The sequence below is a fragment of the Magnolia sinica genome, chromosome 13 (genome assembly GCF_029962835.1).
Source record: "Magnolia sinica isolate HGM2019 chromosome 13, MsV1, whole genome shotgun sequence".
Taxonomy (NCBI): domain Eukaryota; kingdom Viridiplantae; phylum Streptophyta; class Magnoliopsida; order Magnoliales; family Magnoliaceae; genus Magnolia; species Magnolia sinica.
In genome coordinates this window covers 14,370,807-14,397,558 of record NC_080585.1, presented here as the reverse complement: position 1 = coordinate 14,397,558, position 26,752 = coordinate 14,370,807, and the positions used below count along the sequence as shown (strand labels likewise).

The 26,752-nt window shown below is 39.8% G+C and overlaps 1 protein-coding gene across 1 annotated transcript; it reads right to left on the bottom strand.

Annotated features, from left to right (window-relative positions):
• Positions 1-695: 695 nt before the first annotated feature.
• LOC131222919 (hexokinase-2-like) lies at positions 696-12,234 on the bottom strand. Its single transcript, XM_058218161.1, has 9 exons — positions 11,587-12,234; positions 8,873-9,023; positions 8,589-8,771; positions 5,218-5,292; positions 4,868-5,023; positions 4,525-4,623; positions 4,289-4,419; positions 1,672-1,753; positions 696-1,469 (listed from the first exon to the last, which is right to left on the bottom strand). The coding sequence occupies exons 1-9, from the start codon at positions 11,856-11,858 to the stop codon at positions 1,122-1,124; spliced, it is 1,497 nt and encodes a 498-aa protein (XP_058074144.1). The 5' UTR covers positions 11,859-12,234; the 3' UTR covers positions 696-1,121.
• Positions 12,235-26,752: the final 14,518 nt, after the last annotated feature.

Sequence of the window (26,752 nt, the reverse complement as noted above, 5' to 3'; positions counted from 1 at the left end):
CACGTGTACCAGAGATTAGACGCCATTGACTACCACAACCAGATGAGATTTATGACACCACACATTCATATTCAACATGCCCATGTGACCGTCATCATCAAGAGAACAGACCACACATGTTCAAATGTCCACATGTGCCTACTTGATGAGACTGGCCTAACTTTTAGTTACATGCATGACGCCGAGGTGCCGATTCCCTAATGAATGGCCCAGATCTTGCGCAAGCTGTGTGAGGTGTGAACCGTCGTCCATATCAAGTACATTTTTGAATTCCTAGCATTATTTGATACTCTTGACAGCTTGGGAACATCAAACGCATGGTGCAGCCAGCCACTCAAGTTCAGTGATCTAGACTTACATTCTGCATTAGCCTTGATTTTCATTTCTTGACTAATTTAGTAGCCCATGGTTCAGTTATCTAGACCATTGCTTAGCGCAACCCACTATGAATGGGCTATCCCACCTTCCCAAATGATCTCAAAATCTTTTCAAGCCCTTCAACCCTAATCAATGCTCCCCTCCATACCCCGTCGGTGGTCTCTGTTGTATGGTGGGACTCAACAAACCAATGGTGTGGACTAACAAATCATGAAAAACAACTTATACTATGCATAGGCACAGCGTGCATATCATATATTGCAGACAGCGATAAAATGCGACGAAGCAGAAAGATCATGTACAGAACAACCCCAGAATTAGATAAAGCCTTCTCGCAAAAAACCTTTTTATTGTTACCGAGTAACTCCATTGAACAGCTGCTTATTCCTTTTCTACTCAAATTCAGGGGATAACAGAAATAAGTATAATGACTATAAACCTACATTACCTTGCAAATCCACTTAGGAGGAAGATGCCAGTAAAGAAGGAAAAAAAAAATGGACGGCAAGCAGACCAGAGCTGGAAGAACATGGCCCACTTCCAAGTCCTGCAATTATACAACTCACGACAGCCGATTCTTGTCAATGCACGTAGCATGCACATAAGTTAAGGGATCTCCGTACTTATAAAAAATAAAAATAAAAATAAGGGACTCAAAACTGCTTAAAGAAAGATTTTTTATTTTCCCCTTTCTTTTAAGATGGTTGAGGACGTACTTCATGGGAGTTCCATATGAGCATTTCTCAGGGCTCCTCGACCTCAAGGTACTGGGAGTGAGAAGCTGCAAGGAGGGCTGCACCAATGCCTGAGCCGTCATTGGCGTGTTCAATGACTATGCTGTCCAATACCTCATCTCCGAGCAACTCCTTCAGGGTGCTCTCCAAACACTCACTGAACTTGGTATAGTGCTCAAACAGCCCACCGTCCATGGCTATCACCGTCTTCTGCTTCTTGCCATCCCTTACGGTGTCCCTTCCCAGTTTCTTCAGAATGCCCAAGATCCCAGCCGCAGCCAGGCGGGCCCCACGCATGGCGACAATGTTGCAAAGCTCGACAACAACTATTCGTTTTTTCAGGGAGGAACTGGCAATCTGAAGTAAGGCAAGAAGGGAAACCAAATGGAAGAAAGGAAATAGGATCATTACTTCAGCAAAATGGAATTTAGATGGTTTTCTACTGTAGGATGAGAAATTACTGCTGAGGTGTGTTCCTCATGCAGGCAGGAGATGCAATAGCTGCGAATGTTATGAAGGAATGCTGAAACTATACACAGGTTCGGAAGGGAAATCATACCCCCAAAATATCGTTCAATTTCTCCCCAACTACTCTGAGATCAGGTGACGTGTCATGATGCATGGCAGAAATGTCAGGCGTCCTGCATATAAATTTCACAACCCAACACATTGTTATTCTTAAATCTTTATTTATCTATCATAAGATGCAACGATGTTGAACCTCATGAAAGTGTAACATATCCCTACTATCACTAAAGGTTTACATGGATGTGAGGTGGAAAAGTGGCATTGGTTTTGATAACAGAGATCGCTAGCAGCTTCTTAATAGGCAAGTTCTCATATTTCAAAGAAAATCTAAGATCATCATAATCATCATCATCACCACCACTTAAGCCTTATCTAGACTGGGTTGGCTACATGAACCCTGTTCCGCCAGCCCACTCTATCGAGGGCCATAACTTCAGTTAGATTATAGGTCGTCTAGTCTTTTCTTAAGTTTCCTAATCAATGCTCAGTTGAGAACGGGCATCATTTAGTAGCCAATCAATGATTTATAATATTCAATTTGAGAGCAGTGGTGGATGTAAGGATTTCAAATAGGAACTAGCTGATGGTCAATCTATATATAGAAGATGTTGAGCAATGCTAGTGTAATGCATGGATCATGGAAATTCTGTGCAGTTCTGTCCTCACAGCATACATGGCAAAAGATGGACTGTCGAACTGGTAGCTGCTGCGTGGATGGGCAATAGGACAGTCGTGCATTTTGCTTGTTAAATGTGGTACACTGCTCCATTTTTCATCACTGAACAAACGGCTACCAAAGTCCAATCCTCTTGATTTTGGGATGAGACCATCATATGTGATGTACCATGGTTAAAATTGCAGCAACTACTAACTAGTGCCATGTCTACTATGGAGAAGTTTGGCACACATTTCATGGAACTCCATGGTGCATGTATGGCATGGTAGGATTCCTGAAAGATGACACAAGCACATGAAAAGATGATGCCTTTAATAGTAAGGCTAGCAAAGAGTCTCCATCTAAGGCACGTATATACAGACATGAAAATCAAGATAAGCTTCGGTATTTATTGAAAAGGAACATATGTCTACGTAGCAGATGGATATCCTTGAAACCAAAGGGATATTTTGCCACAACCTTCAAAATATATAAGATGACTCATAAATGTCTGTGTGGATCCTTCATCCATCGAATAGAATATTACATCCTATTACATGGGTACTTAGGCCTAACCAAGTACCAACATTCATTTATGTGCAGTGTGCAGAGCTCATGATTGTTGAACAACTTACTAGGAATAAATTGCGAGCCAACTATAATGCGGGGGCATTTTCACACCAGGCACGAGTGGGGTGGCCTGTGAGATGCAAAGGCACACTCGGGGTGGGCAGCCCGCAGAACCCATGGATTTGAGGGCCATGTGAGGCGGAACCCATGGATTTGGGGCCTGGGTTATGAGAAAAAAGGATTAATTCGCTATACTCTATTAGTTCGAGCTTTTAGAGCAAGTGGTTAATTATCCTGCATCAAATTGGTATCAGAGCAGGAGGTCACATGTTCGAAACTCATCATCGGGGGTGATTAAATCAATCCTTGTATGAATGGACTGCAAGAACTTGGCACCACTGTTGTCAAAATCCTACGAATTACGATTTTAGTCGAATCTTAAGCACAACGATTTGAATCCCAACCTTGAATCCCTTTTTATATGAATCCTACGATTTATGATTCAAATCCCGATTTATGATTCAAATTATTCTTGTTCTCTTCTATTTTAAGCTTCACTTGGCTTTCATTTTATGTTTTTAAATCGGTGGGGACTTTAAGAATCATTTGAAATAGGTAAATTATTTTATTTGTTCTTTATAAGAGATTAAAATGATATATATTCCCTTTAACATTAAATCAAGTAGCTTTTTTTTTTTTCTTTTTTTTTTTTTTGTGATTTCTTACTTCTTAACTGATTGAAACACCAAATTGATGTATGACTTACCTATAATGTTTTTATGGATGGTTATGATCACATTGACTTAAATGTATTATGGAATGATGTTTAGAAATCAAAATATCTTTTTTTTTGTCGGTCTACAATATCCAAGGCAGTTTTTCCACCGTGATTCTACATTCAAGAACACTATCTTGACATGGTATTACTCGGTGCACAATGATGGCAGAAGGAAGATTAATGAGTTTTTAAAATTTTTCTGATTTATTTATATTTTTCATATTTTTATTTTTTAAAAAAAGAAAATTGTAAAAAATCTTACGATATATGATACATTTTGCGATTTGAAATGATTCAGACCCTACTACGATTTGCGATACAATAATGATTTTGACAATGTTGCCTGGAACTATTGCCGACGCTATATGCAAGTAACGAGGCATCTTGTTCTGTATCAGCTTTTCAAGTAGGTTTTGCTAATGAAACATGGGAGTAAAGAATGAAATTGAGCTCCTGTTTAAAAGTGACAGAATTGTAAAGAAAGGTTTCCAAAGAATCCCATAGAAAAAGAATAGCACAAGAATATGTTACACTTAATGAAGAAGTCATATAGAGTAAAGGATGAAATAGACAACCTAGAAAAGGATAATGGATCATAAAGAATAGGTTTATCAAAGAAGGCAATGGATATATATAGTAGCATACCGCAATATGAATGGAATTTTGAGCTTTGGTGGAATATCATCACCAAAAAATGCAGCTTCTTTAGCCATCCTATATAGGACCCTGCGTACAATCTCCCCCAGATACATACCTGAAATTATCTTCTCAAAAATCTGTGCACATTATAAAAAGTTAGTTGATGCACAACATCCATCTTATTCTGGAAAAATCGCCGAGAAGATAGAATTTATATTAAAAAACAAATTGCTAACAATTACCTGTTCACCCGGGTTCAAACTCTCCACATCTAATGCCTGATCATATGCTGTCACTGGAAGATGGGATGACCGGAAGTTTCCCCACTCCATGTTTATAACCTAAAAAATGGCAAGGACCTATATTTCAAATGCAGTTATGCTATTAGAAGTTGTATTCCGTTTTCCACTAACATGTCATGATGCATTTATGTCTGGAATTCCTCTTCTTTTTCTTTTTTTTTTCCCTGTATTTTCAGGCCTATGGGCATTTTTATTATTATTGAGTTCTCTCTTTTATTCCTCAAAACAAGAATAATAAGCAATCCAAAAGAAAGAAAACAATAGCCACAAGAAGCAAGCTCACCATCTCTCCTGATCTAGGTAGAAGACCATGCCACTTAGGAATTGCATGTGCACGCTCTACGTATGCAGCATTTGTTCCGGTACCCAAGATTACAGCAATGACAACATCATTATTGCAGTATCTACCTCCAGCCAGTGTTCCAACTGTATCATTGACCTATATTCAAGGCAACCAGTAAGTACCATTAAATTGAGTTGCAGGGGTACCACTAACACATGAAACATTAAAAGTTACATGCGACATTGATACATGGATATGGCAAATACTAGCACAGGACATTTATTTGGCACATAAATTAATGTAAGATCCCTGGCAGGGCTCAAGCCAGGATTCATCAAGAACAAACTTACAAGTGCAGCCACACGCATGTCAAGACCCTGTCTTTCCATGGCCTTTGTCAATTCAACCACCACATCTTTCCCAATCTAGCTCAAAAAAAGGAAAAGAAAAGAAAGAGGAAGAGGAGGAAGAAGAGGAAGAAGAAGGAAAAAAAAAGAGAGGTCAAATCAATCACCATATCCTCCCAAATCAAGCTTAACAGCAAAGGTGCCTATTCAGTAATATAAAATGGACCCGAATTTACCCAGCAATAAATAGCAGTAAACCATCTAAGCATGCGGTATATTGCATGATTTTCCACTATCTCCTCAATATAATAGACTCTGAATGCCAGGTTTCTCAAAATAGATTTCTTAATTCTAAGTTATCTTCATATATATAGAAGTTAGTCATATGTGACCCAAAGAATGTGGTATTAGTCAGTTCTCTTTACCTGTATTCCAATCACCACAACTCCAAATAGACTGTGAAACATGAACTTCTGAATTAGACACGATTCAATCAAGAATTTTCTTGATGGGAAACAATGACTTTCCATACATAATGGTATGACTTCATGGTTCTTAACTTCACATTCATATAATGATGCATTATTTAATCATCATTGAACTCCCTAACGGTGGTTAGCACAAGATCAAAGGTTCAAATCCTTAAACATATGTTTTACAGAGCAAGAACGAGGATAGGGAAAAGGTTAATCTAGTTGCATGGGAGCAGTTGTCAGATCAAAGAAAGGTGACGCAGGCCGAGCCGCATCAACTGGGCCCAAGACTCAACGGCCAGGCCCAGATCCATTAAGCCCAAGCCCAGATCACACAATTGAGCTATCAGCAAGGAGACCCAAGCCTCCTAATTTGGCAACACAATCTAATCAGCCTGCTATGCAAAACAAATCAGCCAGCCATGCAATAGAACCCCCACTAAATCTTTCTTATCTATTTAGCATCTTTCATTGATTAGTCTTCTATTTCTGTTTTTGGAAAGGCAACAAAGATTTAATTAAAAGAAGAAGAAGAAGAAGAAGAAGAGAAAAGGATACAAACCATTGATTAGTCTTCTATTTTTATAATAAATCCTCAATTGTTAATGACACTGAGAAACTTTCCTTCACTGTACATCCAAGTAGTCTATTTAAAGGCCTCACATGAGTATTCTCAAGACACTTCTTATTTCAATAAAATTTTGGATTTATTCTCTACTTTAATTATGGTTTTGTTGTTAAGCTTAGCTTGGAAGTGCTTATATTGGGTGGATCCTTTCACATTGAATCAGCTGTGTTAGGCTGCCCAAAAGGTTTGGAGTTACTGTCTGTATTTGAGAGTTTTCTAACATTGTCTTCATAACCTTTTTTTTTTTTTTTTGCAGATTGTGAGGAACTAAAGGCTAAGAGTGTTGGAACCAAATATGAAAAGAACTGCAATTTAGTCCTCTTCTTCAATGCATAAAAGGTAAGGTCACACATCTCCATTCAATGAATTTTTTGTTTGGCTAGGATTACAGTGTGTGTGCGCTTTTTTTTTTTGAGGGGTGAAGAGTTAACGCCAAGGTTAAAAGCTAGAAGTTCAAAATGGCAAGGAAAACCCTGACCTTCCACTGACTGAAGTCTTTTCATCAAGACTTGTCACCAAAGGTCCAGGGGTGGGCTTCGTGCATATGATCGATAAATTAGAGGTGCCCAATGCCAATCACTTATAGATCCCACATGGGCAACTGATGGGCCCGCATGATGGCAGGTTGCCTAGTGGACCCTACGGGGCCACAAGGTTTGAGGGACCAACTGTGAGGCCCAAATCGATCCTCAAGTCACATGATTGGACCATTTAACAGAAGGCAGTTCCTATTGAATGGTAGCAGTAAATTAGCAGTTTCCATATTCAAGTTGTAGTGTCCTTTTTTAATGCAAGAGCATTTTCACACTGGGCTCGAGTGGGGTCGCCTATGGGATGCAGGAGCACACTCGGGGTGGGTGACTCATGTGATTTGGCGCTCACAGGGGAGGTCTCGTGTTCGAGACTCCTCACAAGGGGTGATTAATGCGCATTTCACACCGCGCTCGAGTGGAGTAGCTCGTGGGATGCGGGGACACACTCGGGGCGGGCGGCCCATGTGATTTGGAGCCCACGAAAGGGGGTTCGGCCAAGCTCCTAAACTCGTGAGATAAAGGGATTAATTTACCATACTCTAACAGTTCGAGCTTTTAGAGCAAGTGGTTAATTATCCTGCATCAAATTGGTATCAGAGAGGGAGGTCTCGTGTTTGAGACTCCTCACTGGGAGTGATTAATGTAGGAGCATTTTCACACTAGGCTTGAGTGGGGTGGCCTGTGCGATGCAGGGGCAAACTCGGGATGGGTGACCCTTGTGATTTGGGGCCCACGGGGGAGGTCTCGTGTTCGAGACTCCTCACCAGGGGTGATTAATGCGCATTTCACACCGGGCTTGATCGGAGTAGCCTGTGGGATGCGGGGACACACTCAGGGTAGGCGGCTCATGTAATTTGGGGCCCACGAAGAGGGTTCGGCCGAGATCCTAAACCCATTAGATAAAAGGATTAATTCATCATACTCTAATAGTTTGAGCTTTTAGAGCAAGTGGTTAATTGTCCTGCATCATTTTTCTACTTCAAGCCTGTTTGACTAATCTAGCAAGTTACCTACTTAGTATTGACTTGTAGTTAGAAGTGGAGTAGGAAAATGGAAACAAAACACTATATATACAGAGCCATATGTGTGGAATATTACATTGAAAATTCAGTTTATTTTCTGCTTTTAAACCTGAGTTGGTGTTCTTTGTGACATGATACTCTTTTTGCTAGTGGTGAAGAGCCCATTAAGGGTCTAGAATTGGGCGGAGCCTATTCTAGATCCTACTACTTGTCGTTGCTTTAGTTTGAAGTGAATTTGGTTGCTGATTTTCTCAATTCTCTATGCATTTTGCTAACCAGTAACAACATCAGTTCATAAATCTTCTGATTAAGCTTCTACACCCTTAAAATTCAGCTATTAGAAGATGGGCCCCGTCACAGTAAAGTTTCAAGGCAGATAACCCTATCCTTCGAGTCAGGTCTTAGAAGCTTCTCACCTCCCTCAGGCAAGCATTTTGTTTGCATCCTCGGGGGATCATTTGGGAATGATCCTACTTTGATTTGGTAATGCATCTGGCCATTCTCCCCCCAACCATCCTATTCCTAACCAGAGACTTTACAATAGACAACAAACTCATCTCTGCCATGTGCATTCCATGCAGAAAACATTAAATAAAAAAGAAAAACATGAGGATAGCTGATTATTTGACCTTCAAGTAATCTCAGATATTATCACTCATATCCAAGAGAGTAATCAATATTAAAGAGTGTAAATAGGTTCAGGGTAATTGGAATTAACCGCATCTTCAATTGAGAAGCCTTTCGTCCACCTAATCAAAGTGCCAGAAGCACTTGATGCTTGCTTCACTGGAAAAGAAAACGTAAAACCAAGTTCCCTCTGCCTACCGACAGAGAGCTGAAAACCTTCACCTTCTGTCGAGACAAATTCTGCAAGTTTTGCAGCAATGTAATTAAATAGTTCCTGAAATCATAATCAAATTTTCAAGGTTAAGAAAACATATTATAAGAAATTTTTAGAGCAGAAGTGACAGTTGCTTATATTGGCATTCTCTTGGCTCTTACATCTGAAGTTTGAACCATCAAATGAGGGGGAATGGACACTTCTTTGAATTCCTGTTTAAGAACACGTCCTTCCTTCCCACCCAGCTGCACACGTAGCACACGGAAGTTTGTACCACCGAGGTCCAATGCATAAAATAACCCTTTCTCATCCCTAAAGCAAAAAGAGAAAAGGAGGAGAAAAAATATGTCTCCTGTGAATCTTCTAGATTCTTGAAATGACATTTAAAGCCTTTTTAGCACATACAAAGTTACAAATGTTGGCTCATAGTATTCTTGATCCACTGCTTACAATGCCAAAGTGTTTTTCTTACAGGTCAAAGAGCAACCCAGTGCTGAATGCTTGAGTTAGACTCTTTAATATATATCCAGAGGGAAAAAAAAAAACTTTTGCACACTATATCACTCATAAGAGCATAAGAAATTCCAAAACCTACATCAACGCTTCTATCGATCCTCAAAGAGCTCAAATGAATTAAGAAACTTGGCAAACGCCAAGTGATAGATATATGGCAGAAGTAAACTCAGTTCATGCGTCAGAAAGTATAGGTTTATAGCTCCATTGTGGATTCTGGTTTTTTATTATGTGGTGAACTACAACAATTCACGCCACAGCAAAATAGTCATGAACATGAAGAAGCAATCCAGTCACAACTTAATAATTTCCATGCTAGATAAATGCTAGTCTAAGATTCTACAGGAGTTGCACAAGAACCAAAATCCTTCAAAAGATCAATTCTGATGACCAAATATCATGAAAATGTCATATTACATGAGTTGAATATTTTTCCAAGATATTGCAAGTATTATTCATGATTTCTTATGTTGCTGGAATAGCATCCATGTAATTCTTGACCTTACTAATAATTGAGACATACAACTTAAAATTACTAGAGATTTCTGTGTAAAAGACCATCAACAAATCCCTACCTCCATCCAGATTCTAGTTCATATTCCATACAGATGCCCTTCTAATTTAGTTTCTTCATAAAGCAAATCCAAGGGCAGTGATAATTTTTTCTTGTTATCAACGGCAAAAAGGAAGTTTACTTAAATGACCCAAGACCAAAGAACAACCCACTAGTCCATTAAGTTACCAATTGAAATGACTAAGTAACATTGCATGTCTAATTAAAAAAGAAAAGAAAATGGAAATGAATTGAAGGAATGATTAATTATCAAAAGTTGGTCCATATGTCTATCCTTGCAAGTTTGTTCAAATTCCAAACACCACCACCTAATTACTAATATAGCAAACATCAAAGTTAATATTCGAAAACTTGGTGGGAGGAGCATTCCAATTCCAACCAGCCTTGACGTTGAGGATCTTGTCCCCAGAGAAACCCATTTGGCAAACTTGTCAGCATGCCAAAGTAATCATTGTAAAACAATAATACGTAATTATTTTTTAAAATAGAAATGATGATCTTTTAAATAGTAAAGAGAAGATAGAAAGAAACACAACAAAGAAGGAAACAGGCTTTTAAAGGGAGGAAATAATAAAGGATTAAAGAAAATCCAAAGAGGACATGTAAAACTAAACCCACCAAGGAAAATAAAAGCAAAGAAAGAAAGTAAAAAAGAAGAAGAGAAAGCTTTTTAAAGTGAGAAAATAATAGACGAAAGAAGGAAACAGAACCCAAGAAAGGAATGATGTACTTTAACCCACAAAGAAAAAAAGAAACAATCAAAACAGAGAGAGAGAGAGAGAGAGAGAGAGAGAGAGAGAGAGAAATTAATGGACATTTGCTTGTTGAGTGTGGTCCATTGACTACCTTGCGTTGTAACCATCCATTAGATGTCCCGTCCATCAGACAATTAGGATCATACATCAAGTGTGATTTTGGGACAGATGGCCCATCTATAGTGGGGCCCACAATTGGAACGGACTAACTTGGGCTACGCATACACCACATGTACAAGGCAGCATGCATGCATATGGATCATCACACTCAAGAATCAAAGTTCCTCCTTAGTTTGCACCCAGAAAGCACCAGCAACTCAATTCAGGATAGAAAGAACTGGAAATTCTATACTCCAAGAAGGAAATTGTTCTGATTTAGGTAAATAGAGGCCGCTGATATCTACACCCTCCCTTTTTTCTTTTTCTTTTTTGACAATACATTCTTTCTTCCTATATTTGAATTGTTCTGATTTAGGTAAATAGAGGCCACTGATATCTCAAGTATCAAAGTTTCTCCTCTGGTTGAACCCAGAAAGCACCAGCAACTCAATTCAAGATAGAAAGAACCGGAAATTCTATACTCCAAGAAGGAAATTGTTCTGATTTAGGTAAATAGAGGCCACTGATATCTACACCCTCCCTTTTTTTTCTTTCTTTCTTTCTTTTTTTTTGTTCTTTTTTTTTTTTTTTGACAAATAAATTCTTTCTTCCTATGTTTGGTATTAGAATATACATGGGTACCATCCTAATGCCAAAAGGAAATAAATTGGGCGAATGTATAAAAATTAGGGTGCACATATCATTTTCAATAATAAAATCAATAGCAATTACTAATCTTTTGATTGATAAAATAAATTAAGATTATCAATATTACCATTTTCTTATATTTAAAAAGAAGAGAAAAGAAAAGATACAGAGTTACAAATCAAGACCTAAAATTATTCTCGATTTTTAAAAAAGAAGAAGAAGAAGAAGAAGAAGAAGGGGGAGAAGAAGAAAAGAGCAAACAAGGGCAGGAACAATTTCAGCATACCCAGTCGGTAGATTGTCGACATAGCTGATGAGCATCTTGATCTTGCTCCCGTCTTCAGATGCGAGGCCAGCATGCATCTCGACCGTCATTGCATCCGCCACCTCCCGCAGCTTCCCGATCGGGGCAGCACACTCCTCCTCGAGTTCCCTCACTATCTCCATCACCCGGGCCCACCGCCTGGTGCTCTGCATCCTGCGCCGCACGACGAGCGTGCCCACTGCCACCACGGTCGCAGCGCATACCACGGCCACTCCTACCGTCACCTTCCCCATCCTGAAAACAAGAAGAATGCCTGAACTTGTACGGATCCTCCAAGATCCTGATCCTGCAGCTTCTCCTTCTTTGATTCGTTACCGTGTTTTCAATGATCTCTGTAACCCTAGAACGCCTCGAGAGGTAGAGAGTCCCTTTACAAAAAAAGAAAAAAGAAAAAATTTTGATTTTCCTTTCTTTCTTGAAATTGCTTTTGGTGATCTGATCTTCTTCTTCTTAAAAAGAGGAAGGAGAGCGATCCGTACGACGAAAGATTTTGAGGAGACGACCCATGGCACGCAGGCGCGAGGCCCGGCCATTTGTTAGGTACGTGCAGGCCCATGGAGTGGGCCACATGTGGGTAACAAAAATGGAAAGGTTCGTTAGCCACTGCGCTGAGGTCGACGTACGATTGTCTCATCGGAATCTGGATAGAGCTTTGGACAATGATTTATCTGCGGTGGGATCACCGAAACGTGGATTCCACCATTCTCATCTCATCTAACCGTATACCATGTGGCCTGTTTTGCGAGACAAGACATATCTTACATATTTCACAGGAGCCGATTGCCTGTAACCCGGGGCACAGAAATGGCTGTGTGGGGCCCACATAGATTTCATTAACAAATCCACTCCGTCCCTCTGTTTTGAAAGACAACTATAGTTAAGGATTATGAAAATCAGGAAGATCCAAAACTCATGTGGGCCATATCACACGAAACAGTAGGGATTGAATGCTTAGGGGTGACAAAAGTTTTGTATCAGGATGATATTTGTTCCTATAGTTTATCTGATTGGTAATAACCTTATGAACGGTTTGGATGTAATGTAAATATCATGGTCAGATACAGGAAGGTTTCAACAGTTGACGTTTTTGTTCCCACTGTTTCATTGATGTGATCCACCTGAATTTTCGATCTAACTGATTTTTATAATCCTGCGCTATTGTGGTCTTTCAAAACAGATGGAAGAAGTGGATTTGTCACCAACATCTCCGTGACCCCACATAGCCCCTGGCACATGTGTACATATCTGTGCCCGGGCTGACAGGCAATCCGCTCCCATATTTCACGAGACTTAGGGGTGGCAATGGAACCGGTTTGCCCGGCACGGACCGAACCTAAAAAAATTGGGATTCGCATTGTTGTGAAATTGAAAAATTTTCCATCTCCCATTAAAAATTGATCCTTCCATTACATGGTCTCCACAGACTAAGTTAAGCCCGAAGCTGAGCCATCCGGGTTCGGTTACAATGACTTAAGCCCAAGTTCAGCCTGATCAAACCATACAAACCGGCCTAGTCTAGCCTGCAGGCCAAGCTAATGGTTCTAACTTGGTCCAAAGCTAGACGAGGGTAGCCAGCCTAACGAGCAGTTGCCACCTGTAATTAGGTCTGACTAATATTGTTAGGGTAGTCAGCTTGGGTTACAATTGGGAAACTCCAACCTGATTTCAGGTTCAGGTTTAGCAAATTCAGATCAGGTTCGATCAAGAGCAATCACGTGTATTTGGGATAGGTTTTGATTAGAATGTGGGATGGTCGGATTGCTAGTTGGGTTCTCTGGAGGTTGGGTCGAGCCTTGGTTGTCCCTTAACCCAAGTCAAACCAGCCAAGTCACACCCTGCAATCCAAGGTGCATAATTAGAATAGCTAGTGCTTTTTTTTCATGCATCTGCTGTCATAGCATCCAATGCACTTGATCTTTTACTCTGTTCGGCTCATAGTTAGTATTTTAGTATGTGATAAAAACATCATACCATAAATGCTTCGGTATTAATTGTTGAATTATTGTGTTTACGCTAGATTCAATCATATTAGATCCAAAGAGTAGGTGATATACGTGGTAGGTAGATCTTGACAAAAGAACAAATATTTCTTTGATTGCTTCAATGGCAGAGTGTGATCAGAATTCAAAAAATTACGAGTAACGTAAAAAAATGATAAGTCTAATTAACTACAATAACGATACACATACCCTGAATTAAGTATACATGATAAATTTAGTTGTTCATTACAAAGGCCTCATAACCAAAAATAGGTTTTGACCGAAACATGGTCACAACTAGTAATAGGTTTGGACAATCCACCATGGTGTGCTACGTGGCTTCCATGACTAAAGATAACTAAAGCATGGAGCAGTGATTGCGCTAAGTTGACTTAATATGATGGTGCATCATTCACGTTTGTGTAGAGAAGTAGATAGCTATTACCACATGTGGCAACTTAAGAAAAACTCCTATCCACATAACGGGAGTAAAACATGTGCACATTCAATGATTAACTCATGACAAGCAACTAACATATATGACATCCTTCGATGGGCCATAACTGTCTGCAAGTCCAGATAATTATTTTTACAACGGCAGATAGGAGAAGCAGCTACGGATATCTCTCCTCGCAACCACTCTCAAGGTTCTATAAATATGAGGAAGATTGAAGAACTTTGAGCCTTCATAAACTCAATATATATCAAATTAAATGTGTAATGTAACATTGCCTATCAATTTTATCTTTTTTCTTATCTTAATATAAAACAATTAGTCTACACTGTTAAGATAGACCGGTTTTAGACTACCTTGAGTTGACCTAAAATAAGAGCAGTGTAATCTCATCTATTTATGCTACTACCTTGAATTGATGTAGAACAGGGATAGTGTAATTTTCTTCCCTCTACATTTAGTACTAGATTACAAAGAAGGCCTTTACTTTTCACTTTTCAGCTTTGTTTGTTAGGCCAATGAATATTTAGATCCAAGGCATCACCGAAACATAAAGGAATATTTTTTATAAGAAAAAAGCTTTTTTGTCCAAAAGATTCAAATTAAAAAAAAAAAAAAAAAAAAACCCTTACTAGAAGGATGAATCATCCCATTTGCAAATTGCTTGATTGCACTTAAAAGTGGTTGAATAAAGTGCTAAATTGCTTCAGTTCACGATAATAGGTGATCCCCATGTCTATCTTGGCTCTTAAGGTCAAAGGCATCGGGTTTAGATTGTGTTGTAAAAGGATTGGGTACACTCGACACCATGCACACATATACATGACCAATTTTCAACCCAAACATATTGAAAAATATAATTAAAATTCAGCCCTAAAAAAATAAAAACACCAAAAAATTAGAGATGGAAACATTCAAGTACTATAGAGATGGACTCGAAAAATTCAAAAAATTCGAACACGCCGCACACACACATATATATGGCCCTCCACACACACACGCGAACACGCGCACACACACATAGAGTGCCGACATGATGATGTTCGTCCCATGAATGTACCACATTGTCACCTCATGCTGCTTCTCATCCACGGTGATGGCGGTGTGCATTACTAAAAAAGTCCGTTAGCATCCTATTTGAATTACAGTAAAAGCTACTCATTTTATTGACCACACTCATGTATTAATTGTGCATTTAAAAATGGAGGTGACACTTCAAAGTACACATGCCATAATTGGATGGACCATCTAAATCACTCACCCGTCATCTGTCGGTGTGTGGAGCATTACCAAATAATTGCAAAGAAAAGGTATTGTTAACAATCCAGATTTGGACCACTTGCTATTTTATTTGAACCATCCAATAGATAACCCACATTTGGATGGTTGCTTGATCTGGATTATTTCGGAGATATGCTCCATTAATAATGGGATCCACAATTTGCGTTGCCTGAATATGTCGGTAGAATGGGCCACCACCATAATGGTGCAAAACTAACCAAAGAGATCCAGCCCGTTCATATGGAAGCAGATTTCCTTGTTACCTAACTCTGTGGGGCCTACTGTGATGTATGTGTTTCATCCATGCGGACCGTCCATCTATTTTGTCAGCTCACTTTAGTTTATGAGCCCACAAAGGAAATAGATCCTAGTGAACTACACCAAAGGAAACAACGGGGATAATGATGCCTACCATTGAACCTTCCTAAGCCCCACTGTGATGTCTATTTGTCATCCAATCTGTTCATAAGGTCCCAAAGAGCTGGACGAAGGGAAACATAAATATTAGATTGATTGAAAACTCTTGTGGTCCTGAATATAAGTTTTTAATGGCGGTCGTTCAATCCCCATTGTTTCATTTGGTGTGGTCTACTTAAGATTTACATTTGCTTCATTTTCGGATTCATGGCTAAAATATGATGGCATAATGGATGGACCGTGTGGATGAAAATACACACACCACAGTGGGCCCAATACTTTGGTAATCATGGATATCCAGGCAATCCCTCTTCACCTTCATATGTAAGAGAAAAACATGATACTCTGACAGAGTATAATGGATTATAGAAAAGCATTTAGAAATTACTTAGGAATTGTGATCATGGTAAACAAGTCTTCAAACTGAACGTCCAAACCATGATCACATATTAGATGCATCTTGGACTATAAATAATATTTGTTTACTCCTCTTACCATTGGATTAATGCACATTTATGGACAGTTAAAACTAGAGATGTACACGAGCAGAGTTAGCTCGGTAACTCGCTTGACTCGACTCTACTCGGATTAAAACTGAGTTCGAACCGAGTCAAGCTGATTTTTGGAGCTCGAAATGAGTTCGAGCAGAGTTCGATCTTGCTCCAGCTCGACTCGACTCAACTTGAATACTGCTCAAACTCAGCTCGACTCGGTTTAACTCGGTACAGGGTATATATACCATTCAAAAAAAAAAAAAAACCCCTACCCTGCCCGTTTTCAAAAAGCATCCCGCCGGCACCCGCACGAACCCTAGACCCTAACCCTCTCTTCATCCCTCTCTTTCAGTCCGGCAAAGCTCCTCCCTCTCTCTCTTTATTCTCTCCCTCATCCTCCCTTACCCACACGGCCGCACCAACCCACGGCCGTCCGATCTCCCTAGTCTCTCCCTCCTCCCTTACCTGCACGACCCTCTCTACTCGTCTCTTTCCTTCATCCTCCCTTATCTGCACCGCTGCACGGCTACCCCCGCCATTGTAGCTCGCCAGCGACGACGAACACGACTTGAAATTCTGCTCGAACTCGGCCGAGCCGAGCACAAGTTATTGTTCCGAGCTTGAAGGCCGAGCCGAGCCGAGCACGAGCTGAGACTCGAGTAGTTCGAGTCGAGCACGAGCTGGGCAAAGCTCGGCTCAGCTCAACTCGTGTACACCTCTAGTTAAAACTAAAAAGATAGAATGGTCTAATTTTGACTAACAACTGTCCATGATTCAAAGATTATGATCACTTAAGGACTTGGACTAAAATATAGTGAGTTTTACAATTTAGTTGGTTTCTTTTGAGTTATTGTGGGCCATGTGTGCAATTTATAAGTGCCAGAGTATCGAGCTTCATGCTCTGCCAGAGTCCAATAACTTATCTTCTTTGCTAGAAAAAGCTTTGATACTTCTGATGGATCTCAATTTAGATACCATGAACTATAAATGAGGCATTTTTTTATTATTATCATACTGGATATATATTAGACAATTAAAAATGAAAATTATCCTGTGGTCCTAATTGATCAAACGAGTGCCCTCAATCAAAGGTTAGAATTGTTCAACTAATCAGATGACCTTTTGTCCTTATGTTTCACAATTTTGTCAATTTAGTTACAATTTTTTATATATTCCGTGTTTACACATTTCAAGTGGTGTGGATCAAGCGGTATACTTTGCAGATTATTAAATCTCTCACCTCTTCTTTTACTAAACTTCTTTTCAATTTGCCGCAGGATTGCCTGTAGAACATTTATGGGGTCCAATAGATGTTCATCAAGACAACTAGAAACTTGTTTCTTCTATAAAACATGTGTAAAATCATATTTGTGTAGGGTTCACTAGGCCTTCGTTTTACTCATGCCTCAGTGGTATACTCACAGAGTTCTAAACACCAGTTCATGGATTCAAGTACCCATTCAATCTCATTGTGGTGTGAGTGGGTGGGTACCTGGGATGTGAGTGCATGTGTAAAGAAAAAGAACCATATAAACCCCCAAATCTTTATTAGAAACAGTAATGATTGATCACTATCAATTTCTTGTGGGCCACAATAATTTTGTATCCAGTTGATGTTTATGTTTTCCCTTCATCTAGGTCTTTGTGGCCTTACCACTAGGTTGACTGGAAAATAAACATTACGGTAAGCCCTAAAAAGCTTTTAATGATGGGTGTTCAATCACCATTATTTGTAGTGTGATCCACGTGATATTTGGATATCCTTCAGTTTTGGGCTCATACCATAAAATGAGGGGACAAAATGGATGGACAGTGTGGATATACAATAATATATTGAGGCAGGCAACCTCACCAAACTGGGTGTTTTAATGAAGTATTATTGGTAGCCGTAGGAGACTTTTGCAGCTTTGTGCTTTTAAAACGTACACTCGTATTATCTTTGCCTAGCCACATATCACTTGTTTTCCTTTGGGCCACACGAACAACAAATTTAGGGCCGTCGGTCACGCCTATGGCAGCAACAACTATCTTTCGACCTTTTCTTGTGCATGGATCATGTATGATGCAATCGGGAGTGTAGAAGCACACAAAGTTAAATCAAGCAAAATACTGCAAATTGTACAACTAAGTCTCAAACACGATCTATAAAAAATCATGGTCATAAAGTGATAAGTAATGCACTATAAAAATAGAAATGATAAGAGATAAAGAGTTGCCGATTCAAACAAGTCTAGAATCCTCCTCACAAGTAGGGGTGCATATGGTTCGGTTCGGTCCGGTTCTGGGGTGAAACCGGAACTGAAATGTTCCTTACAGTTCCAGGATTTTCGGAACCGGAGCCGGACCGTTAGCACCCTAGAATCGAATAGGAACCGGACTGTGAAAACCAGTTTGGTTCCGGATCGGTTCCACGGTTCTGAGCTTTTTATAATCCGGCCCAATTGCATGTTCTATTTTATAATTTAAACCATGTCCATTCGTGTTGTGATCCACTTGATGAATAATTTAGATATTGTATATGGTGTGAAAAAATGCATTTATGAAAACAAGCGAAGGGTCTATTGTGAACCATAAATCATGAGTCAAATATGCAACTAAAATATATTGTAAACTCACAGTCCCAGGTTCGGTTCTACGGTTCGAATGCACGGTTCGGATCAACGGTTCGGATCACGGTTCAATTCGGTTCTACATACCTAAAAATCAAAACCGAACCGAACTAAACGGTTCTTTAATTTTTGGAACCGGAACCGGTGCACTCTAGAACCGGACCAAACTGGACCGGAAGGTTTGGTCGACTCCAGTCCGGTTCCACAGTTCTACCAATTCGATGTGCACCCCTACTCATAAGCCCAAGTTATGCATTTTAAACCTTTATGAACGAATTAGAAAGCCTAGAACTCTTCTTCTTTCCAAATCCTGATTACACCTACTACATATAGGGCCTGTTTGGTTTTCCATAATATAGGTAAATTGCTGTAAATCACTGTAAAAAAGTAATTATTACATTCTTTCACCTGTTTGGAAACGAGTGAGTAATTTCACCTGGGAAATCGGTTTAAAATGTTAACTTGAGTTCGTAGGCCCCACCATAATGTATATAATATATCTATGTCGTCCATCTGTTTTATTAGAATATTTTGAGGCTTTATCCGAAAAAATTAGGAAGATCTAATGTTCAATTAGCCCACATGAAAGGAAACAATGGACTTAATCTGTCCATCGTTGAAAGTTGATTCTTTTACTGGGCCCACGTTGAGGTTTATTTACCATCTAACTCGTTCATAGGGTCACATGGACATAGATAAGTGAAAAATATAAATATAAGCCTGATCTAAAATTTCTAAGGGCCTCAACAAGTTTTTAATGGTAGGCATTTAATTCTCATAATTTCGTGTGGTGTGGTCCACTTGACCTTTGGATTTTCCTAATTTTTGGACTCATGCCTTAATTTCATTTGGCATAATGAATGGGCGGTGTGGATAAGCCACACACATTATGATGGGCCCCATATTTATTTTACAAATTCCTCGATTTAAGTGGTTAAAAAGTAAACAACCAAGTCAGCATCGGGGAAGATGAAGGTAGATGAAGGTATTCCATAGTATAATATAAATAATGATTATATTTACAACGTAAATAATGATTACTCATTTACAACGTAATTACACTTGAGCCAGAAAACCAAACAGGCCCATAGTATAATATAGTATCATAATTGGAATAGGAAACAAATCTTGTACTTATACAATTATGCACGCACGCTCAATAACACCTTCGATGGGACTTTGATGGCATTGATGATTTGTCGATGTCATCGAACACCTTTGATGACATCAAGTACGTCATCAAGTAAAAAACAAAAATGTTTTAGTAATAAAATTTAAATTTTTCATATTTTTTTGATAGCATCATACCCTGTTATTTACAAATTTAAAACATCAACAATACAACCATCATAATTGATAACTTAAATCACAAAACCATATACCTCACTTGTACCACCTGAGTACCCTAAGGGGTACAAAACTCTTAACCAACTGCATTGGATAATATTCCGTCTCAATATCTCTCATCGAGTTTGGCATCACCTATGGAAGCACTCCTTAGGCCTTTTCGTGTGGCCCTTATAGTGGAGCCAGCAATAATGTATGTATTCTAGTATTTGAATGCATTAACATTTCCCTATTTTTTTATTTGCAGTCAAATCTGTCAGAAGGTCACATAAATCTTAATGAAAAGAAAAAGCAAATATCACTTGATCTAATACCTTTGCAGCTCATTAACAACCAATTAGTACTCTTTACTATGGTATGGTCAACCTGATAATTGGATTTGGTTCATTTTTGGGCTCATGCTCTAAAATGATCCTATGGATAGCGCGGATATAAAATACATTAATCAAAATGGGCCGCACCGTCTTGGGTGGGGCCAGGGCCGGGGCTGTTCCTAATCCGTTCCCTACCAATTTACAGCGGTGGTAGCGGGCGGCCGTCTAATCCAAATCGTACCCCATTTGGCCAGGTGGATTGGAAGGGTTGAATGGTATTAGGGTGGATGGCATGGATTTCAAGGTAATGATGGTGTTGTTAGTGGATTGTCTTAAGATCCATGGGATTGCTATATCGAGTCTGTTTGGCACGCCCGGCCAATCCTGGGATTAAACCTTCCCATCCCTTCCAATCCCTCGAACCAAACATGTCCCAGGCAAATTTGAACGAATTAGGGTGGATTGGATAGGATTTAAAGGTAATGATGGTGTTGTCAGTGGACTGTATTAAGATTCATGGAATTGTTATATCCAGGGATCAGGTCACCCAGTCTGTTTGGCACACCCGGCAAATCTCAGGATTTAACGTCCAATCCCTTCCAATACCATCCAATCCCTTCCAATCCGCCAGGCCAAACGGGCCCTAAACGACGAGGGAGGATCCGACGAAATACCTTACACATCGGTGTAAGTGAACCTAAAACGGAGGCAGATTGCGACCTACCGCCGCCATCTCCAGCTAGGAACGGGCGGGAGCTTTGAGTGGCTAACGTGATGTATGGGACTTATCCACACCGTCCATCCAATTTTTCGTATTATTTTAGAATGTCAATCCGAAACTAAAGAAGATGCAAGGTTCAAGTTGAATGGAATTGACCGTGAACTGAATGGAAATGACCATGTAGTGAAGGGAATTGACCATGAAATGAATGGAAATGACCATGTAGTGAAGGGAATTGACCATGAAATGCATAGAATTGACCGTGAAGTAAAGGCAATTGACCATGAAATGCATTGAATTGATCGTGAAGAAAAGTGAATTGACCATGAAATGCATTGAATTGACCGTGAAGTAAAGAAAATTGACCATGAAATGCATTGAATTGATCGTGAAGTAAAGGGAATTCACCGTTAAATGCATAGAATTGACTGTGAAGTGAAGGGGAATCGCTGGAATTGACCATGAAATGAATGAAAATGACTGTGAAGTGAAGGGAATTGACCATGAAATGCATGGAATTGACCGTGAAATAAAGGGAATTGACCGTGAAATGCATTGAATTGGCCGTGAAGTAAAGAGAATTGACTGTGAAATGCATAGAATTGATCGTGAAGTGAGGGGAATCGCCGGAATTAACCGTAAAATAAATGGAAATGACCTTGAAGTGAAGGGAATTGACCGTGAAATGCATTGAATTGATTGTGAAGTAAAGGAATTGGCCGTGAAATGCATAGAATTGACTGTGAAGTGAAGGGGAATCGCCGGAATTGACCATGAAAAGAATGGAAATGATCATGAAGTGAAGGGAATTAACCGTAAAATGCATGGAATTGACCGTGAAGTGAAGGGAATTGACTGTGAAATGCATTGAATTGACCGTGAAGCAAAGGAAATTGACCATGAAACGCATGGAATTGATCGTGAAGTGAAGGGGAATTGCCGAAATTGACTGTGAAACGTATGAAATTGATCGTGAAGTGAAGGGGAATTGTCGAAATTGACCGTGAAGTGAAGCGAATTGACTGTGAAGTGAAGCGAATTGACCATGAAATGCATGGAATTGACCGTGAAATGAAATGAATGAAATTCACTGCTAGCCGATTGAAATTGACCTTGAAGTGAATGAAGTAAATGAAATTGATCGCGAACTAATTGAAATTGACTGTGAAGTGAATGAAATGGATTTTTGACCATCGACTTGATGGAATCTTGAAAAATAAGTAAGTTGGTTTGCTAAAGTGTCATCTCCTACCCCAAAATCCTTTATGGTGCGTCAAGTAACTCATTCTGGTTTAAGAGATATGTTTATTAATGAATAAAGAAAGAAATGAATACAAAGGGAGAAATGTTTTTTTATATGCTAATACATACATATTTATATAAATATGTTTTAGAGAAAAATGTTGGAGAGAAAAAGTTCTCCATGTCAAATAAAAAAAAATAAAATTAAAAACAAGCACACAGGTGGGACAGCAAGTCGGGGTCAGTCGGGTCAGGCTGGTTTTTTTTTTTCCCACTTGTAATCCTATCATTTTTTATGGGTGCCATTATGATGTATGTGTTATATCCAAACCGTCCATCTATTTGCCGAACTCGTATGAAGGTTTGAGACGAAAAATAAGATAGATCTAGCTATCAAGTGGACCACACCGTAAAAGGCAGTGGAGGATTGAACGTCTATCATCGAAATCCTTTCAGGTTACAGAAGTTTTAGATCAATATGAAATTTGTTTTTCCTCTTCATCCAGGTCGTTTTGACCTTAATAGATTGTATGGAAAATATGTGTTATGGTGGGCCCTATGAAATTTTTAACAGTGAAAATTAAGTTTCCCGCTGCTATTTGTGGTGTGGTCCAGTTGATCTTTGGATATGATTCTTTTTTTCCAATAATGCTCTGAAATGATCTCGAAATATAGATGAACGGTGTGGATATAATAAATACATCATCGTGGGGCCATGTCGAGGAGCGTCAGCGCTCGTCTTCGCACACCAGCCAAGTATTTTGGTCCCTTGAAAAGTCGGCCGTACACAGGGAAGTATTCGTGGAAGCTTAAAAAGAGGTGGGCTTCAAATGGCTGGTGGGCCATAAATGGGTCGTACAGTAGAAAATTTCTCGATCTAAATCAGTCGAAGGAGATGCTGCGGTGCAGTCGGAAGAACCGGAACTCGTACATATCCCTCTGCCGTACAATTGGCAGAGTAAATTACGAATCGGGTCCGCCCATATCCAGAGCCCTAGCATGGATGTCTTATGTCCCAAAATTCACTCTATTAAGGCTATCCTATCCATCGATCTACGGCCATTAAAGCACCGGTGGAAACCAAAAACAATTAACAGCCAGAGATTTAGTGTATAAATTCTAGAAGAAGTAATCGATAAGATTATCTAAAGTGATTCATCCATATGGTGTCAGTATACGAGTGGACCAGATCAAAATATCAATCTGTCACGTGTACTTTGGAGAGATGGTTGCACCATATTCCGGTAATTCCGACTCTACCGTATCTTCTCACGTCAACCGATTATTAAATGTGTGGATACCATTCTATACATTACCAATCCTTTTACACCCCGCAGGGAATTATATTGAATTCAAGCCTCAAATTGACTTGCATTATACAAAAGAAGCTGAGTCACATGTTAATATATGGTGGTGACTCTTAAAACCTTACCCATGGCATGGTTTTGTACCAATCAGAACCGTCGAAGTTGCTGATCGAACCGTGGATGGGGCAAAACCCAAAAAATGCATTAAGAATATACTTCTAACCATCTTATTTTTCCTTCAAATTCGGATCGTTCATTATTTTTTACTTTTACACATCCATGCTATATCGCTATTGGCATAGAAATGGTTATTAGTTTATTAGAAGGATGGGACACGGATCAGATCCTTTGTGTCCATCAGATGCACAGTTTCACGTTCATTATGGAGCTGAATAATCTGGCCAATCCAAAAGTCAGGTGGGCCACACCACAAGAAATAGTTAGGAAAGGATGTGGATTGCCTGTGACCCTGGGCACAGAGATATTCCTGTGGCCGGGGCTGTGTGGGGCCCACAGAGATGTTTCGTGACAAATCCATTCCGTGGGCCATACTACCCAAAACAGTGGGGAATGGGGTGACAGAAGTTTTGTATCAGGATGATACTTGTTCCTAAAGTTTATCTGAGTGGTAATAGCCCTATGAACGGTTTGGACTAAGTGTATGGAACCCTTTCCATCCACCCAGTTGTATTTGGACTTGTTGGCATTGGCTTCCTAATTTGTTAATCAGTTGTCCAATCTATTTCATATGCTGGCTTGAAAATATCATTCTGATCAGATGATCAGAACCGTCAAATCAGTGGCACACAAAAATGGATGAATAGTACAGTTTTTATAAGATAGCTCTAGCGACCATTCGATTGCAGTGATTTTCTTTAGGCAGCATGTGAAGGTTGCACCAGCCTCAATGGACTGTCTAGATAGGTGATGCCGATGGCAATAGAAAAAAGAAAAGAAAAAAAAAAAAAACAGAGCATGTCAAGATTTAGCCCCAACAAGGTGACTCTAAGCCCAGGCCCAGGTCAGATCTAAGCCTGTCTAAATGTTGGGCATAAAAAGCAATGGGTCAAGTTGGAGTTTGGCCAAGCACAACCCATTTACAGGCCAAGAATTCTCATCTAAACCGACCCATAACTATAGCTGGGCACGGGATGATTTAACTTGTCCAGCTTGTTCAGACCTGACTTGACTCGAGCCTAGTGGGAGTCGATGTGAACTGAGTAGACTTTGTCCAATCTGAACTCAAACTGAGTTAGTTCAGGTCACTCAATAACTAGACTCGACGTGACCCAAAATTGGACTTGGTAGTGACTCAGTCATACATAAAAAAAAAAAAAAAAAGATTTGATGTTTCAGATTTGAGACGTAGTGTAGCTGATGGAGAGGCTGCAATTTTGGCAAGAGCATATCGGTTTTGGGCTGTGATTTCAGCCCCCGGATACCTACTGCACCCGAGCCGACTTTGTGCTTACTTGACCTCAGTCCTGGTTAGTCTAGGCCAGACCCGGACTCGGATCGGGTTAGGCATGCTGGATTCGGTACTGAGTCAGGTCAAGTTCAGGTCAGGTCTATTTGAAAACCAGGTCTAGTCGGGTCAGGCCTAACTCAGTACTACTCAACTTTATGCCCAGCTCTACCCATAACACATTAGTGTGGCCTGATCCAACGTACACCTGTGTAAAAAAAATAAAAAATAAAAAGTCTATAATTGGGTCAGGCACAGCCGACCCAACTCAGGTAGGAGACTGAAATATGGGACCTAAGGTATGCCTTTATTTAGTAAATGTATGCATGTACTTGTATTCTCTATTCTTTTGTTTCAAGTCATGGAATGGGTTGGTCGGGTTGCGTCATTTGAGTCCATTGATAACCTCTATGGGTGGGTCGGGTTTATTAGGAACCAACCAAAGCATCATCCATTTACTAAGCATTAGGCCCAAGCTGAGTACAGGAGGAACAAGGCCCTAAAGTTCATTGGGCCAACCCAGCCTATTAACACCCTGTTTCTATGGCTCGGATTGAAGATTTTGAGTTTTCATTCAATCTCTAAGCAGCAATGTTATTAGAGGAAATGAGCCACCTGAGTGATTTTTAACAGCAGAAAAGTGCTCTTACATTGAACCAATGGGATTCAATTGGCAATCATGTCCATCAACATGCTATCAATGGACCGAGCTGGGTCCAGGCTGTGGTTTATGTCATGGGAAGATATGAGCCCCTTACAATTCCAAGGGCCAACGTCATGCTGACCCGATTGGACAGACGCCTACCCTATGTGATGCCCACAATTGAAGGATTCACCGATGAGTCTCAAAGTCGCTTCGGCTCTGAGACTAATGACCTATTTGGCTCGAGACGATGTAAGACCAAAATAAGAGGAAACTCAACTTGATAGAATAGGCCCGACACTTCACTTCGGACCTCATGAAAAAGCCATTTAGAACATCCGACTGGCAAGGGGCCAAGGCCATCAGCTCGGCTCGGACTATAAATGCGGCCACTGTTCGATAAAGGCTTGTAATCGCTCTAATTGAGACCTTATCTGTCAGAAGGATCAAGCCAAGGCCAGAACCTGATGTGGACGTTCCATGAGCTAAGCTTAGAAACTACCATAAGTGGACGTGACCGGTTATTTCGCTCGCCGATACACATGATGTGCATAATATCCTACATGATCCTTGAATTACGTGCGATATCCCCACGATCTAAAAATCCTCCTGATTGAGTGAATCGTGACGAGATTAACTGACTCATACCATTCGACAGTCAGGTATAAGTATGACACAGGGATGAACGTGATGAGGATAACTACTCCGAATCCATGGAGCTTCTCTGGACTCCTCATAGAGACTTCTCGAATCCACGATGAAAGAAAGCAGAAAATAGAAATAAATTCTAATAAATTCGAAATTGATTAATTGATGAATAAAAATAAGTTCACAACCCTTTAAATAGGGGTACC